The sequence below is a fragment of the Paramormyrops kingsleyae genome, chromosome 2, assembly GCF_048594095.1.
Source record: "Paramormyrops kingsleyae isolate MSU_618 chromosome 2, PKINGS_0.4, whole genome shotgun sequence".
NCBI classification, from domain to species: Eukaryota; Metazoa; Chordata; class Actinopteri; order Osteoglossiformes; family Mormyridae; genus Paramormyrops; species Paramormyrops kingsleyae.
In genome coordinates, this window is record NC_132798.1 from 3271456 (window position 1) to 3290299 (window position 18844).

The 18844-nt window shown below is 45.6% G+C and overlaps 1 protein-coding gene across 4 annotated transcripts in view; it reads right to left on the reverse strand.

Moving 5' to 3' along the window:
* The window catches only part of dnm1b (dynamin 1b), a 49765-nt gene that overhangs the window by 21335 nt on the left and 9586 nt on the right, over positions 1-18844 (reverse strand). For 3 of the 4 annotated variants that reach the window (XM_023809556.2, XM_023809552.2, XM_023809551.2), the window contains exons 2-15: positions 16860-16933; positions 14782-14931; positions 14384-14587; positions 13928-14026; positions 12905-13065; positions 12214-12356; positions 11733-11868; positions 10440-10507; positions 5862-6000; positions 5284-5370; positions 4379-4449; positions 4251-4302; positions 4019-4030; positions 2209-2322 (exon numbers count right to left, since the gene is read on the reverse strand). In XM_023809556.2, the coding sequence (XP_023665324.1) occupies positions 2209-2322; positions 4019-4030; positions 4251-4302; positions 4379-4449; positions 5284-5370; positions 5862-6000; positions 10440-10507; positions 11733-11868; positions 12214-12356; positions 12905-13065; positions 13928-14026; positions 14384-14587; positions 14782-14931; positions 16860-16933 (1510 nt within the window). The remainder of the gene's footprint in view (positions 1-2208; positions 2323-4018; positions 4031-4250; positions 4303-4378; positions 4450-5283; positions 5371-5861; positions 6001-10439; positions 10508-11732; positions 11869-12213; positions 12357-12904; positions 13066-13927; positions 14027-14383; positions 14588-14781; positions 14932-16859; positions 16934-18844) is intronic. The other variant, XM_023809554.2, reaches the window with a different exon arrangement.

Genomic DNA, 18844 nt, shown 5'->3' on the forward strand with positions numbered 1-18844 from the left:
TTCAAACTGCACATGAGCCCCCCCCTTCATTCTAGCAGAACTCCCTTTCCCAGCGAGCCCGGGGAGCATTGGGCTTCTGGGTTTAAAGACCTGGTATGTCTGCTAATGGAAACCAGATGACCCCCCCCCCCCCCCCCCCAGCAGTCTACCTCACCCGCTGTCCCTTGCCAAAGTTTGGCTAACTCAAGGTCATTATTAGCGTCTGGATGCGGACGGGGGGGTCTCTGGCCTGCCACAGTAGCTGGATACCCACATCAGAGGGGCAAGGGCGCAGCCAGAGACAGAACGACGGCGACCGCACACACTCATCCTCCCTCGTGGCCAGGCTAACTCACACTGTTATCACTAATACTTACTTAGTGGACCGACTCATTCAGAGGGACTTGCCGTCACTACAAGGTGAGAGTGTACACCCCCCCTGCCCCCCCCCCCCCCACACACACTAAATGGCAGGCCGAGTACGTTTCCACGCATATGATGACTTGATAGAGGCAGAGAAAGCAGCGGGGAGATTTCATGACTTTGCCAAAACACTTTCTAGTGCCGCATTACTAGGCAAATGCGACAGGTGTTCAAGCAGAGCAGATGAAAGGAGGACGGCATGTATCTCACCACAGTGACACTAATCTCTCCAGTCAATGTCTACATACGTAAAGTGCAGCATTTTATATGAATTAAAAATAGAGGGAAAATGAGAATGTTGTTTCACATCAAATGTCACATTTTTTGCTTCATACATACTCTATCTCGACAGGACTTCCACCTCCGACGTCTTCCAAACCGCGGAACCCCACAAAAATACAGCCCACTGCACAAGCCACACTGGAGTCACTGCAATGGGCCCCTCCAGCCTTTCCATGACAAAACAATGGGCCATTTTTCCTCAGAGCCAGGCTCTGTTAGTTTTGGGTCCTTGCTCTGAGGGAAACCGCCATCCTTAGCTCATGTTAAAATAAATACATGCAGAGGTTAGGGGTGGGGGGCAGGGCTAAGTTTGTGTGGGTGCGTGTGTGTGGGTGTGGGTGTGTGTGTGTGCATGTGTGGGTGTGTATTAGGTTCTCTCTGAATGCAATCAAAAAAATAAAAATGTCAAAAATCTCATATTTTGTTTGGTTACTTATGGTTAAGGTCAGGGATGAGAAGGGTCATCATGTTGGGATTAGAGTTTTCCCCATAGAAATAAATGGAAAGTCCCCACAAAGATATAATTACAAACGTGTGTGTGTGTGTTAGTCATTTAGCAGAAGAGCGGCGGGTACAAGAGCGGTGGTGGAAATCAGCCGAGGCCTTTGTGTGTCAGCAGATAAAAAGGAGCCTTCATAGACCTTCTCTACACCACATGGTCTCCATTAGAGTCCCAGCCAGTTTACCAGAGACCCGACCCATCACGCCAGACCCCCCCCCCCCCCCCGGATCGGTTTATGAGAAGCAGACGTGCTCTCGAATTACCCTCGACTGCCAGCCGTGACAGAGCCCGCTCCTGCTCGGCACATGCTAGGTGCCAGCATTAACCGGCTTACTTTAGGCTGGCCCTCTGTCCCCTCTACGACTCCCCCCCCCCCCCCTCATCTGAACTCTGTAAACTGAGAGGTCATGAAACATCTATGGACCTCCCTTCAAACCACAGTAAGCAAAATAAAAAGGATGGCCCACTGCATTAACTGGGTACTGGAGGGCAGAAATGGAGAGACCAGTGAGGCCTGGGCTTTTTATAGGGCACTGCAAAATTCCCTAATTCTGCTCCCAGTGCTAGAGGAGACTTTGGAACTCATACTCCTGTCGATGGTATTTCAAGTCAAAACCACACCAGGAAAAGCAACTATTTGGAACAATGGAAAATTGATTCCACCTAAAATCCTGGCAAAGGCGTAGATTTGGGTATTGATGTAGGGAAATGTCCCTTCCAATACTGTGGGAATACGGTGTGTGTGGAGCTCAGGGTTGATTTGGCCCCTACCAATGTTTAAACCAAACCTACGCCCTTGAATCCCGGTCAGTTAGTGAAAAGTGAGTGGTGCTTAAATGAAAGGTAACAGATGGCATTAGTTAAGTCTGTGTGATGTTGTTAGCAGACTAGGCAATGACAGGTTAATGTCTGGGCAGTGGTAGACTAGATCTTTGGTAAGCTACTATTGGATTATGAATGCTTTATTTAAATGTGTAAAGATTTCATTTTTTCCTACAAGGACAAAGACTTTCCAGACTCACCTCATCATCCTTGTACCACGACAAGGTCTCAGCGGTCAGCACAAACCAGTATTCTTTAGACCCCCCTTTCATGATGCCGATGTTGTTGATGGTCAGCCAGCCCTTCCTGATCACCTGCGTGGGGCATGGAGAAAAGACACATCACAGGAGATCCTGTTTTTACTCAGCAGAAAACAAACACGAAGCCCCATTGATGCCTTCTGGTGAGGGAACCTGTCTGCTCGGCTCCGCCAAGGTTGTACACATCCAAGATATTGCCTATAATACCACCAGAAGGAGATTCCCTCACCAAAGACCTGGTCCTATCAATAAGACCTGAACATCACCAGTGACATCAGCTATACGTGTTATTTCACAGAAGGATTGCAGCAACATCCATCCATCCAGTTTCTGAAACTGCTTGTACTGTAATATTCAGGGATGCTGAAGGCTGCGGCCTCAAGGCAGGGAACAACCCAGGATGGGGAGCCAACCCATTAGAGGACACACTCACACACCACTCACTGACACAAGCACACCTATGGGCAATTTGGTAACATTGCATCAACATTTGAAGTGCAATGTGCCCTTTAGCTGGATCTGCCACATTGTTACAGCATCAATAAAGCACTGGAGTCCTTCACGTACTGTAAGCTGCTGGTAGCACTGCAATCATTCACCCTTACGGCTTTCTCTTCACTTAGCTCTCTAGTGGTTTTCGGACATAATTGGAAAGGTGGAAAAACAGGGAGATTATGGCAGTGGATTGGTGACCTACATGTTGCACTGATAACTGTACAGGACACTGTATCGTCCACAAACATAAATGACTTCTGAGAATCTTCATCCTCCTGTTTACGAAGGAATAAAACCAAAAAAAACTAAATGATGAAATGCAGATCCGCTGCTAGGCAGCACAAAAATGAATGAATGAATGTATGAACAGAAAATTGACAGATAGACAGACAGACGGACAGATAGATTTCTTCAAACCTGAGGTGACAAATGAGCCACCTTTCTACCACCAGCCAATGCCACTTCTGCAAGTCTCTTAGTAAAATGTTTTTTGGATAAAATAAAAAAATCCATGTGACACTGATTACATATAAAGTAGCTCTTAATGAAAGTGTGCATATGCATAAATTTATACCATAACTGTATTTTGAATCAATGGTTCTTGACTGCCATCGCCTCTTAGGCCATTAGGTCATGACACAAAAGTGGATCGGGGGGGTGGGAGGCTGTGATGGTAAAGATGTCGACTGGAGTGGGGGTTACGATGGAAAAAAAAATCTTTTTATAAAATCACACGCTCCATAGTTCACCACTGATGAAAACCTTTAATGCTTTAAACATCCATAGTGATACACCTTTGTACTCAGTCTTGTTTCAGTGACAGAACATAAGAACATAAGAACATAAGAAATTTACAAACGAGAGGAGGCCATTCGGCCCATCAAGCTCGTTTGGGGAGAACTTAACTAATAGCTCAGAATTGTTAAAATCTTATTTAGCTCTGATTTAAAGGAACCCAGGGTTTTAGCTTCCGCTACACTAGCAGGAAGACTATTCCATACTCTAACTACACACTGTGTAATGAAGAGCTTCCTCAAATTTGTTTTAAAATGTTCTCCCGCTAATTTATTTATTGTCATTAATGACATATTGTGCTTCACTCATGTCTCTCCTGTGATGAACTGAGTGTGTGGGAGATACGGTGCAGTACAGCAGCCTCAAAATCAACACAATGTAAGTTATGTAATGTTAGTGTGCACGTATAACATGTGCGTACGTACAGATACGCCAGCCTTTAGAAGGCCTGCATACTCACCATAATTTCATCCTTTGGTAGTGTTGCCATAGTAATAGTAGCAAAGCAAAGGAAAACAGGTATTAGAGCAAATAAACAGAAAAAAATACAGCAAAGGAAAAGAGCAAAACAACAGAAGTGAAGCCCAAGTGTATCTCAACAGAACAATACAAAGCAACGAGGATGGGAAATATCAGAAGAGAGGAGGTCTAGAGGTAGCCCTGTAGGGGGCGATGTGCCATAGACTCTGTACCTGATTGCCAGAAGCCTTCTTCTTGCTCATCTGGTTACTCCTTTGCTGTGCACTGCAAAGAGAAGTTTCCTCAGCAGCAGTAACCTACTGTGTATTAGAAGAGGGTAAATAAACAGGTAGGATCTTACTTGGCAAATCCAATGAAGTCTTCATGATTTGTGTTCACGTAAGCCAGTTCAATGTCGATCAGCAGCATCACCTGGAAGTAAAATAAGCTTGAGGATTGAAATTCAACAGGACAAAACTCTAGTGGTTACAGTCAATAGGTTTTCAGTTGTAGGCATGTATTAAATTTAGTACCAAATGGATATAATTACAGCTGTGACCATTCTATATTTTTAAACAAATCGGCATTTTTAAATCATGGTTTAATTGGGGGTTCTGCTGGCAGAGGCTGCGCTGAGCTGCAAGATGCTTTCAGGTTAAAAATGTCTAAGACAGCAGTACACAGGAATAAGGTGAAGCAGGAGACACTGGGAACGACCAGAAACCAGCCAGGTAAAGGGCGGAAGCGACATTCTAATGCCAGAGATGACCGTTAACTTATCCGACAGTTTCTCATGAGTCGAAGGATGACATCAAGTGACCTTGAAAAGGAACGGGGAACATTAAGTGCAGGTGTGAAGTGCACTGCTAGGATAGTTTGTATCAGGCTCCTAGAAGCAGGACTGAAGACCATAAAGCAAGGAAGACGCCCTTCATTAATGAGAAACAGGGAAGAACCAGACTGCAGTTTGCAGAAAAAAAATATATTATTCACAGACGCACAGCCATAAATTGAGAAATGAGTGAAACAAAAAACTGTGCTGTGGTCTCTTAATTTTTTCCGTGGCTGTATATTGTAATAGGAGTGGCATGAGCAGGTTGCTATAACAATAAGAAATGCACCATTCCACCTACCGATTTCTGTGGTTTTTGTGCTTGATCTTTTGGTTAAAATCTCTAGTTATGGTCTCCAGTGCTGTCTCACGCAGGTGGTGAAAGCTCAGTATCGCTAAGCTGGAAGGTGGCGGAGCGTGAAGGTGTTACTAACCTGGTTTTTGGTGCGGCTCTCCCGGTCGCGGATGTGTTGGGTGACGATCCTTTCCATCTCCTCCCTCAGCATGGGGTACTGGGCTAGCTGTGGCCCAGGGGACAGACCAGCAATGGGCACAGTGAGCCACACGGACACCCTAGTGCCACACACCATGTCACAACAAGTATCAGCGCCAACGGTGCACAGCCATCAGCTGACAGCTGGGCTTCTCACGATGAGTGACTGTATACCTGTGATAAGCACCATCGTTTCTCACACTACTTATTCATTTTGCTGCCGAAATGCCAATTGCAAGATACCTATTTATAAAAATTTGCTATTCTTTCCAGACTTTTCCCTTCACCACATCTGCACAAGCTTAGCAGGGGTGAGCACACACTTTGTCTAGTGTCTGTGGAGTCAGCTACCTGATTCTTCGTCATATACAACCTTCATAAGGCTTCAGAAAACTTCATAAAGCAAAGATGAGAGTGATATTAGCTTGATGTTAGCTGCAGTCCACAGTCACCAGTAATTCAGCCATCAGATCCCTACAGTGGGATCAGTGGGAAATGCAGTGAAATTGTAGGCCTTACCTTCTTGGTGCACTGCCTCACGGTGTTGACCAGCTCAGAGATGACCAGGTCCACACACTTCTGGCACGGCTCCTTGATCTTCCCGATCTGCCGCTTCACGATGGTCTCGAAAGCCATGTCTGGGGTGAAGAGCCCAGTTCTGAGCCACAGAGATATCAAACAGAGCAGAGGTGAAGAAAATGACCATCAGTAAGACTCAGAACAGAAAGTACACAGTCCTGCATTAATGTCTGCTTAGTGGACTGCCTGAGTAATAAGTATTAAATTTAGGGCTGTCAAAATTAATGGGTTAACGTGGATTAATCCATCATCATGATTAATCTGATTTCAATTTTTCTGCAGTGCAGAATGACTCAAAATCCCTGAAATGTCTTTGTCACCCCATTTCGGGCAGTTTTGGTGCGTTCCATTTGCCCAAGGAACTCGTATTCTGAATCGGATTCCGAGTTTTGAAGCCGGAAGTGACGACATGCGCGCTCCCGTTTCTCGGAGACCCGAGAAATATCCCAGAGTAGCACAGAGGATCCCGAGTTCAGAATCCGAGATGGCTGCGCCCTTTATCAACAGAAGGGAAAGTTGTAGTTTTATACTGTTTAAGCACTACTTCTCATTTGTGGCTCATTAAATCGGTCGCACACACTATACCGTCCAATTTATCTGTGGACGTGTTGCTATGGAGTTTTATACGTAAAGCACCGCTCGTAATGTGTTAACTGATATTGCTAACAATGGCAGTTAACCGGGCTAGAATTGGATTTCATGATTCGTCGGATTATTTGTCGGATTTACGGTAGTTCGGGCTAATTGTAAGTGAATGAAAATACAGACCATTTAAACTGAGGTACTTTAAATATGACAAGTTGTCCAGCTAAGCAAAAAATCTTGATTTTTGATATGGGTCCATGGTATTGCACTTCTGTGGCAGATGTAATGCATCCGACTCGTGTTCAAGATGTTCAATAAAGTGCATATATATTCCCTTTTTTCTTGAGTCTGTTTGCTCATGCTAAATGAAATGTGTTTAATATAGATAAAAAATTAATGATATTTAATCGTGATTAATTGAAATTAATCCACAGCAACCCTGTGATTAATCTGATTAAAAATTTTAATCGTTTGACAGTACTAATTAAATTATATTACATTCACCTAACACTATTATCCAAAACAATTTACAGTAGAGAGCAGGGTTACAATATCAGTGTGTTCCCTAGGATCTGAAGCCTTGACGTTTGTGTTGTTAGCACAATGCTCTACTTGTTGAGCTACAAGCCATCATTAACTATGTTTGGAAATGTTCCATATGAACCTTGTCATATTCAGTCTAACCCATTCATCATCCACATAGAATAGAGGCGATTCCAAACACTAAAAGCAATTTAGAGATGGCGATTCAGCCAGGTGAGTTTGGGCCGTGAGAGTGAAAATATACAAATGTCAAAGAGACTGAGCCAGGGCCCATGGCCTCCTTCCCCCGTGGCCTTATCCACGCAGGTCAGAGTAGCAGAAACCTCTCCCCCTTTGAACACCACGCAGGCATTGAGTGTCACGAATGCCGGCGGCTCGGGCACGGGAGCGTGGCATGGTGCAGGCACAAAAAAGGGTGGACGACCCACTGGCGGCTCCAGGAACACAAAAACGGGGTTTATTAAACAAAACTGAAAACACTATAAACACAACTAAACCAAAAAGACCACAAGGGGTCAAAAACAGAAAGGGGATTAAACAAGACTAAATAACAAAAACCGAATACACGCAGATCACTGAAAATATCAAAACCAACGACAATCATAGACATAGACAGACAATGAACCACTAGTGAACTAAACACAGGCAGGAACTTAAATAGGAACACTGAACAGAGAAACGAGGCAGCAGGAGTGAGACAAGCAATTAACCAATTGGGGAAGGTGCAGGACAACGAGCAATCAGGAAAACACACAAGGGCAGGCACAAGAACAGGAAACAGGTGGAACTAATTAACTCAGGGAACTGGGATGGGAAAACTAAGACTGACAAAGAAGGAAACAGCATCTACACTAGGGGAATAACAGACAGGTAGAAACACAAGCAGGGGCACATAGAACTGAACCAAATACAAATCACAGGAACTAGAAAAACTTATACCCAGAAACACTAGGGAATTAAACAGGTAAAAACACAGGCAAGGGCACAAGGAACAAAACCAAAATACAAAAACAGGAGGTGGCGGGATTCAATGTGGCTAGACAGGTAACAGGGGAGAACAAAGACTAACACAAAGAACGGGATGACCAGCAACACCTGCTGGTCAAACAGGGAAGGGACACGGAAGGACCACAGCAAGGGCTGACCCTGACATTGAGTAGCAGAAACCTCTCCCCCCTTTGAGCACCACACAGGCCATGAGTAGCAGAAACCTCTCCCCCCTTTCAGCACTACCTTGCTATAGCTTGGACTTATGTAATTTTCCTTGAGTATAAATAGACTCGTTTCAATAACTGAAATTAGAAACAGGCCTGACACGTTTTACACTGGAAAAACTCTAGTCATTTGCTTTTCAGTGCCATAAACCATTTACCACTTTGTTTTAACAAGGCTTTTTGTTGTGCTCAATTTCCCAGCGCTTGATGCAGTTGTGGGTCAGTGCGATGTCTTTTTGCAGGATGGCCGGGTCGTCTCTCATATCCATCCAGTCCTCTTAATCTTGGCATCAAGCCCAAGACTCAGTCAAGTTGCCTGTCAATTTCAGCACTGTGTATATACTCTAGTACTCACAGAGTACTCAGGAATCTCCAGTAGTTGAAGCAGATATATAGATTGTCTATCAGATCCTATTTTAATACTACACTACTGCATCAACAGTTTAGCCTTTAATCTCCCAGCCACTGTGCCCTGAAAGGTTGGTTCGAAGTGAAAGTGATACAGAAATGCTACACATGCAGGGGTATGTACTTACGTAAGTAGGTCAGGATGGCATAGTACTGCTTTGTGTGTATAAGTGGGCGTGTATACATTTCATTATGATATGGCCCCACAATCACAATTTATAAAAATCGGTGACTGCTATGAAAAAAACTAAAAATGCAAAAACTCTTGTATTTTGTTAGGTTACCTATGGTTATGGTTAGGGCAGGGTAAGGGTTAAGGTTGTCATAGTTAGCGTTAGCATTTATCCCATTGAAATGAATGAGCGGTCCCCATAAGGATATGTTTACCCTACGTGTGTGTGTGTGTGTAGGTGTATTTTCTCCCTCAAGTTACGCAAGATTCCTCTGGTTCCCTCCGGCTAACTGAAACATCTCTACTTTGTGTGTGTAAAAGATGGATGGACAACAAATAGTTATTTTATTTCATGAAGGTCCTCACCCCTGAAGAGGTGGTTTATCTCCAATTTCCAGCAACATGGCTAAGTGAAGGGTCAGCAGTAGGGTGTGCAGAGAAAAATCTGCTTATCTCATAATTTTTTTTAAGAATTATGCTCAGCTATCCAGTATGACTTACGAAATAATATGAATATACCAATAAATAAATACTAGAAACACTGCATGCAGAAGTTGTGACTTGCAGCTGAACTGACCCATAGAACACATATGACATACGTTGCCTTTTGATGTCATTTCTAGGGTGTATAGTTTGATGTAGTCAGCCAAACGGAAAAGGACCCCACAAAACAGAACCGGGCTCTATAAAACGCACCACCCGCCAGCGTAAGATTAGCTAAGCAAAGCCATGTGGCATGTTTACAATCTTGTGTAACAATCATTGTTTTTTCCATTAGTACTCCCACTGACTCACTGGATTAGGTCCAAATATTAGCCTAACATCAACAGCACTGAAAAGGTATCTTGATACTACTGACACACAAGGCGATAGTGGAAGAGCTGCAGTTCTGCATCCTAATGACCACAGCAACCAACAGAGGTGATTCATCTGCACAGCCTGGCATGTCCTGCAGGTGCAGCATGGTTGGAAACCTCTGGAAATCGCTGCAGTATCTGGGTGCTAACCAGGCCATTAGCTTTGCTACCTTAATATTACACAATTTAGGAATAAGATAACGTTGAAGTTTCCATACTTGTAGATTCTCACATAATTTTTAATGAATCTATGGCAGCATGATAAAAAAAATGTCTGACATTTTTAAAAACAAACTCCTGTGTTGACTCTAAATCAGCACTATTTGATTAGGGAGCTCTCTACTTCTCGGTGGTGTCAGGATGAGTGTCTGAAAACTATGCGGTATGGAAATACGAGGCACAGGCGTAAAAAAAACATGAATATTTATCGGCTACAGATCATGTGGTTACCGTCGTAATGCAGGAGCCCATAGACTTGGCCCAGATTTAACTAGAAGCAGCTGTTCTGCAGAATGGATATGCATCAAAATGAAGACGTACACCCCAGGTGCTCGCTAAAATTCACGACACACTGGCTGACCAATCGCATACACAAGGATAAGCATGGGACAGGTTTAACAGTACACCTTATTTATATGTGCACATGTGCTGTTCCGTCATCATCTCTGCGTTCCTATTGGGTGATTAAGTGTGACCAGGGAAGGCAGATGGGGGCTGCTGGGCCATGGGACCCACTTGCCTGATTCCGTGGATGTTCTTGATGGCGTAGCTGATCTCCTTGCGTAGCTCCTTTTCGTCGAACTCCATCTTAAAACGGGGAAGAGGAATGGGGATAATGAGCGGTTTAAACGCACAAGCCAATCAGGATGTGGGTTGTCTCCACAGCGTGCCACGCTGCGTGATACGTCCATGGCGTAACACTGCATGTTCATGTCAGCAAAGAGCTATCCCAGTATTAACCCTTGTCCACAGACCAATGCCAGCAGTGTAGGGGACCGTCGGAGCGTGATTTGGAGCTTTTCGGAGCAGCAATGACTCTCAGAGCAAACCTGGAAGTATAGTACTCTGCCAAGTCTGTCCAGACACTCAGTTTAGACCAGACGCACTGCTCGCTTCTGGGGGTACGCACTGTGTGTGCATTTTTTTCCAAAGAGAGGGAGTGAACAGCATGTTTTTGTCATAAAGCCTCTGGTTACAGCCCCGGGAGAGACTCAATCCTCAGCCATGAGTCACCTTCTCCGCCGCCATTAACCGATAGCAGAAGCCTCCTGCGCTCTCTCTCTCTCTCTCTCTCTCACAGGCGGGTCACAGATGAGGGAGCTCTCAGCCTCTCGGAAAGGGCCACATCCAAGGGAAGGGAAGGGTGGAGCTGCCACGTGGCCAGTCTCCCCGTTTTCACCATTTTCGAAACGGGAGTTTGCACACTCAGGAATCCAGGGGCCCATCAGATCTCACTTTTCAAAATGGCCATAGTTGTCAGTCCCCGAGTTGAGTGAAATCTCTCCGTTTGTGTGTTATCACGCCTGGGACAGCTAGTTAAAGAGAGTGGCATGGGCCCACACCCCGCAACATCCTTTCAAACTGGGAGAGAGCCTTGTTATTGCCAGGAACCATTTTATCGTGAACACAGTCATGGTTCGTCTCAGATTACTGGCTGGCCAGTCGACTGTCTGGCTGTTCTCTGCTGCAGCATGAGAATCACAAACATACTCATTACACTGAAGTTTTAGTTTTGTGCTGCAGGAAAAAAAAACCAAACCAACTACCCACTTACTGTCCCTTGACTTGGCTTCCTTGGGGAGGATTATATATATCACATTATACTTTTGGGGTACATGGCTAAAATTAAAGCTATCTTCTATGGAAAGACTAAAGAATCACTAAAGAGCATATGTAAAACACTGGACCCCTGCAAGCCTGATAAACATCCCCTGAATGTAAGGGCTAAGACAGACCCTTTTAATCTGGCAGAATAGATCCCATTGTGTCCATGTGGGTTTGTACTACGCAAGAGAAGAAGGAGGATCTGCACCTTGACCAGCTCGAAGGGGAAGCGCTCGTGGAAGATGCGATTAATCCTGGCTCCCCCTGACAACTCGTAGGTGTCGATCTGGTCTCCGGAGCCTTCGATGCGCTTCTCGAAGTCGACCGCAAACTGCTGCACCATTCTGCGTCAGAGGGTTAGGGTTAGGGTTAGGGTGGAGGGAGAAGGGAGAGGCCTAATCTCAGAGACGAACGGAAGACCATGTACGAGTATGACGATGGCAGCCTGCCTCTGTTAGTCGTTCCTGCTTGGGACTGCACATTGAAATAAAACCCACCACGACTGGGTAAAAAGAGGAACTTGGTGAAAGCTGTTTGTCCTGGTGCGTGTTCCTGGTGCGTGTTCCTGGTGCGTGTTCCTGGTGCGTGTTACTGGTGCGTGTTACTGGTGCGTGTTACTGGTGCGTTATCATATCACTGTTCCACTGGCACCAGGAAGCCGTGTGACTGATGGCCGAACATCCACTCACTGCAGCAGGGCCTTGGTCTTGCGGGATGGGTCGTCTGGCCGGAAGTTCTTGTACTCCTCCACCTCCTTCTCAATGGACAGCAGCTGGCTCTGCAGCTTGTTACGGAGCCCCGGCAACGTGTCCCTGATGTGATTGGTTAATTGCTTCAAAGGGAAGAGAAACATGCACTCAGAATGGGCCTCTCTGGTCTTCAATAAAGGAGCCCAGCTTGCATGACTTTTCCTCACCCAGATCTCGTGCCAGAAGGATGGAGCAACTCTTCAGCTAAGCGTGTTTCTACCATGAGAAACATACCGGTACTTAAGCCCATCAGTAAATCTTAATCAAAATCTGCTGGCCTCCATTTGGTCTGCAGCAGGTCAAGGTGAATGGATTCCAAATTGAAACAAGAAACCCGTAGTAAATATAGAATAATAAAAAACACTGTTTGGTGTCATCTGATGGGAATTACATCTAGAAATGTTAGAAGCATTTGAATGTGGTTTATGAGAGTAATGTGAAAAGCAAGGCAACCGTACCAGTGATTCTGCATGAATATCAGTTCATTGCCTGTGTCCTGAGTCATGATCACAGAGCCCTTTAACTGACCCCTAAACATGTTCATAAACACTCAGCTTACACTTAGGAACAGAGTAAATAGTTTATATGATGCCTGTGTTCCCTCCCCCACACTCTGTAACACAGAACCCACCTGGTTAAGGACTTTCTGTAAGTAAGGGGTCCCCATGCGTTCTGCCAGGTGTCTGTAACTTGGATGCGTGAGGAAGAACTTCCTCTCTGCTGCCATGGCAGCCGCGATGTCCTTCTTACCATCGATGTCCTTCTGGCTGCGGTTCACAACCCCAATGTAGCCTGTAGGGGGCGACATAGATACACAAAGAATTAAAAATGGCGAGTCCACACAAAAATAGTGGGGGGTCCAAAGTGTGAAACTAATCAAAGTGTTTTAAAAACATCTGGCCAACCGCAGCTGACATAAAACAGCGTAAAAATGCGCAGGAAGGCTTTGGACGTTTGAGAGAGGGAAGCATGCAAGAAGAACTGCCCTTCAAACTGGCAAGCAGCTCATTCCAAGCAGGTTCGTTATACCTCCCCAGAAAAGTTCCTTCCCCCATCACACAGCTTTCCTCTTCATCCCTTTTTTCTCCATTTCCATTTAAAAAAGGTCATTTAGTCACACTTAAATCACAAGTAGAACAAGCTTAATATGTCTTAATGGGGGTGAGGGGGAGTGAAAGGAGTGACGTCCAGTGACAACATTTTTCTGGGCTCTAACCCAATTGTAAATCAATTAGGAAAAGCACACATCAGCATATTTTCTTACAGTGTTTTCCAGAAATAAATTTTAGTGCCGAGATCAGCAATATATCAGAATCCCAGTAGAGAATACTGTTTTTTTTCCAGATGTACGTTTCAAGACAGTGTTTTTAAGTCACAATGTGGTCATAGCAATCTTGCCACTAGAGGGCAGCATTTCTGATATCTTTCATGTTGGGGATACATCATGTTGCAGGAAACTCAGTTAATTTCTCCCTCTACAGTCACATGCACCGAGAAAAACTGGCCATACATCTGCATGCTGACTATGCATCTGTCAAGGGAAACTCATGCTTATTGCAGCCAATCCCGTGATGAACTGTTGTGTATATTTTCTGACATAACGGCTCCTCTGCCACGTCGTGCCAGCGGACAGGGGGAAGGGGCTGGGACTCACCTCGCCTCAGCGGCAGCAGCTTGTTCTCCAGGATGTCCCTGGCATCCGTGCCCTCATCCATCAGGTCCAGCTTGGTGATCACGCCGATAGTTCTTTGGCCTACCCACACGCACACACACATACACACACACACACACACACACACGCACACGCGCACACACAATGCATTGTCTTTATAGATTCTAAACATTATTTAATTTGATTCTGTATCCCATAATTTGCTCCCCCATGTCAATATTTGAATTTGCTGTTAAAAACATTAACACTGAATAAACATTAAAGTATCACCACTAAATAAACAATCATTGCTTCCATCTTTCATCACACACAGTGTTATATTATGCATGCAATCTTTGGCTCAGCAAGCAAATATATACTGTTTACTTTTCACTTGTTTTTCCATCAGACCGGTGTTGCCATAAAGACACCTGTCAGAGTGTGTGAGAACCTGCACACCTTGTGGGTCGACCTCTTTGGCTATCTTGAGCGCGTCGGAGTTGGCCAGGTCAGAGTTGGCCGGGGACACGGCCAACAGCAGGCAATTCTCCTTGGTGACGAACTGCATGAGCATGTCCCGGATCTGGTGCTCAATGTCGGCCGGCTGGTCACCTACTGCCACTTTGGTCATCCCTGGCAGGTCGACCAGTGTGAGGTTCAGGACTAGGAGAGTCAGCAAGACGAAAAGGTGGGTGAGGAGAGAGTGAGGAGTCAGGATGAAGCAGGGGAGAGAGATCGAGGAAAGAAGAAAAGGAGAAGACAAAGACACAGGGGACAGATGAAGAAGGAAGGTGAAGAGGAACATCCAGGTGGGAATCCCGTTGATGTCTGACGCCGCCCTAGTGGTTGGGCCATACCATGAGGAGAGTAGACGCGCAGGTTGATGGGCACAGGGGAGATGCCTTTGTTCTGGCCTGTGACACGGTCCGTCTCCGCGTCAATCTCCTGCCGCACCTCATCGAAGTCCGTGAACTTCTTCCCCTTGCAGTGCAGGAACTCGGCATATTCTGGGAAAGCGCAAAGACAAGCATGAACGGCCGGAATCGCAGGGGTGTGAGGCTTTCCATGACAGAGCGGGAAGCCGGAACGCTGCTTTTCATATGTACCCAATGAATAAATGAATGAATGAATGATCCGAATAATCAGTCAGCTGTTTAAACACATCAGCAACCGCAGGCTGCTTTAACATTGGTCATTTGGTGTGTGAATTTTAACATAATAAGTCAAATTATTATTTTTTGTACAGTGGTGCTTGTGGTTCACTGTGTTTCAATCCGTTCCAGGAAAGTGGTCGTGAACCAATTTGTACGCGAACCAAGGCAATTTTTCCCATAAGAAAGCACTGAAATTCGATTAATTCGTTCACAAGCCTACCAAGTAATAATTTTTGTTAATTAATTTTTATAATAAAAACAGAATATAGTGTGGCGACGGGCGGACCGAGGCATCGCGGGAGCGGAGAGACATGGACACTTGCTTGCCGGGGAAATCAGGCTCTTTATTAACAGTCCTTAACCCTTGTATTGTTGTTGTTGTAAATGTTAATGGCTGCATTTCCCTATTGTCTCGCGTGTGTTCGCCTGTGTCTTGTGTGTGCCCGGTCCGATCCTCACGTGTATTTAGCGTGTGTAAATCTTCCACCGTGTGTGCATCTTGTAGTTTGGCGTCTGACAACCTTGTGTTTCCCGTCTGTGTATTTGGGTTCAGTGCTCGTTGGGTGCCTGTGTTGGTCCTTCTATTTACAAATGTACACGGGTCATGCTGGGACATGCTGGGACATGCTGGGACATGTGCCCCGCTGGTGCTACACTAGTATAAAAAAAGAATCTGGTCGAGGAATCTGTTCGTCAACCAAATTCTGTACGCGAACCAATGCATTTTTTCCACAAAATTTTTGGTCGTGAACCAAACTGTTTGTAGACCACAGCGTTCATGAACCACAGACACCACTGTATCATGCTTTCACTGGTCTCCATTAATATGCACTATTTCTTTTTGCTGCTTACTGGAAAACTCCATGGATATTGCACAAAAAAAAGACAAAAACCATAATGTCTTTGCTGGTTGTCTGCTTTGTAGTGAAGAAAGTAGCAACAATTTCACTGTTATTTCCCATTTAATGTTAGTAAAGCAGTTCAAGAATAACAGGCTTCACTAGATGGCAGCACTGGTAAGGCTCTCCGTGAAGGAAAAGCAAAATAGCACAGCAGCATCAGAGAATCCACAGCGGCTTGTAAACAGCCCATGTCAGGCATCCCCCCCCCCCCCCCCCGCTGTGGCTCTGCTGGCTCTTACTGATACTCAGGCTTCCCAAACTTTGTACCAAGCCCTTATCCAAACAATAAGCAACATCAAAAACTGGCTTCATTTTCCATTTCTCCTTAGTGTTGGAAATATCTGACTTCATATTCTTCCTCCCCAAAGAAAATGCTAATATTTGCTAAGATACAGGCAGGGTTGGGAATTTCCAGAAGTTAAAAATCCAGACCAGGATTATGTTTCTACCAACCAGTTGAGCATAAACAGTCATAGTCACAGAGTCCTCAGCTGGTTGGTAGACACTAAATCCTGGTCTGGATTTGTAGCTTCTGGGTCTGAAATGCCAAACACTGGATACAAGCTACTAAAAGGCCACATCTGATCGATATCCAGTGGGCTGTAGGACCCTGGGGCGGCAATATAAATATCACAAAAGCAAAGCTGAGCCCTGCATTAATGCATAATGATGCATAATCACACGGCAGGTGAGGGACCCAGGGTGGGCCAGCTGCCCCCCTTTTCCCCTGCCCCCTTTTCTCCAGCTTGTGGCATGCAAGCTGCAGGGAGATATAGCATTTTGGTGGGAAGATGGGCGATCCCCCGCCTGCTCATCGCCTGCCTGCGTGCCTTGCAGACGGGGCAGAACGGACCCACTGCATGCCCACGCTGAGCTCACCTGTGGGGCAGTTGATAAGCTGCAGGACCAGCGGTCGACGAGTGACGATGCCAGAGCCTCGGGGCAGGAAGTCCCTGTCACAGACACACGACAGAGAGCTCAATCATCTGAGCCACGGAGATGCTGGAACTCAGCTACTGAAGCACTCAGCCAAGGACAGACGGTGCTGAAGATCCGAGCATCGGGACAAGGCAGACCTCCGTGGGGAGGAGCCTAACTCAGGTAGGGCATCTCACCTTGCCTTTGCGGAACAGAATATAAGATTTAATGATCCTGTGAAGTTTGTAAAATAAAATAAATAGGAATTTATTTACTTCCAGTTATTAAAAAACACTGACAGACAACAGGGTTGCCAACTTCGGTCAGCTGGCTGGCGTGAGATTTTCGATTTGAGAGTCTGCACATGCACATACATTTACATGTTTGTAATAATTTTATTACCTTGTAAATAGTCTGTATGGTTTGTAAACTACCCCGACGTTTTTTATGTCACTAATTTTAGGTTTATAATGGAATAATATAGATTTGCCATGAGATTTCTTGCATGAGCGTGAGAGTCTGAAAGTGTGAGTGTCACGCCAGATGCGTGACATGAGTTGGCAACGCTGCAGACATTATAAGACATTATAAGCTTATCATTCTGATTAAGATGTTTGTCTGTTTGTGATCTGATGTCACGTCCATGTTGTAGAAAACCGCCCTTCTTGTCATGCTAAGCAAATGCTGTAGTTCTACTGCCTCTTGAGACGGGCGATAGTTATCTTCTGCTAAAAAACCTTTATATGTGCATTAGGTACACACTTAATGTGTACTTTAGCAATACACTCTTCTAAAATTATACAGGTTTAAATAAATTATTAACAGCTGATAGAATTATTGCATTAACTGAAGCAACAATAAGAGCAGAGTCAGCGATGGGCTGACATGCCGTTACAGGACAAGGCCGTGTTACAGGACAGGGCCGTGTTACAGGACAGGGCCGTGTTACAGGACAGGGCCGTGTTACAGGACAAGGCCGTGTTACAGGACAAGGCCGTGTTACAGCAGTAGCCGGCTGCCAGAAGGCTGAACGCTGTAAGCTGTTTCCTGCCACAAGCACCTGAAGAACCAACCATAACCGAGCAGGAGCCGTTACTATGGAAACAGGTCACATGAGGGCCAACAGAGTGAAGTTAATTATCGTCCTGTCTCGTTCCAGGGTGAAGCGTAATTAGTGTGAGGACATCTGCACGCGTACGCTGGGAGGTGTGATGGCGTGTATACGAAAGGGGGTGGCCAGAGCGCTGCGAGCGTGTGAATCCACGTACGAACACGGACTTATGCGTGTTTGTCAGAGATTAGCGAGAGATAGCTGTGCCCAACCCTGGCCGCTTGTCAGGCTGGACAGGGACTGCGGTGGGGAACCAGGGGGGGTTTAACTGCAGTGACTCTGCAGGATATGATAACCACATGCACACTGCCCCCCCCCCCCCCCCCCCAAGAAAGCCGCAGCTTCAGCAAACTTCACAAGCCCCCACCACATTCACTTTTTCCTAGACTCTTCCAGGTTTAATTAACCCCCAGCACCCAGTATTATGGGTCCTGCTCTAGTTCTCAGTGATTTAAATTAGAATACATTCTATCCTCCAGGGCAGGACGTTTAGCACTGGAATCATGGCCCAGGTCTGCTCTCAAACCAAACACGATTCGGGCGTTCAGGTAACGCAGCCGATGAGGACAGCAACTTATCGACCAATGAACAAAGGCTGCTGACTTAGCCTGACAGAACACAGCATTCTCAGTGCTTACAGAAAGACGCTACAAGTGTCTTCAACTGTGCTTCAGCAAGCAGGACAGGGGTCACAAGTTGAAGAAACTGAGAGGGGACAACTGACTCAACTGCCTGCCGACAAATGGGCGCTGAGATCCCTGCAGGCATTCTCCCCGGCCAGCCAAATTACAACCCACATTCACCCACATATAGCTTTTCTGTGCCTCCTTTCCCT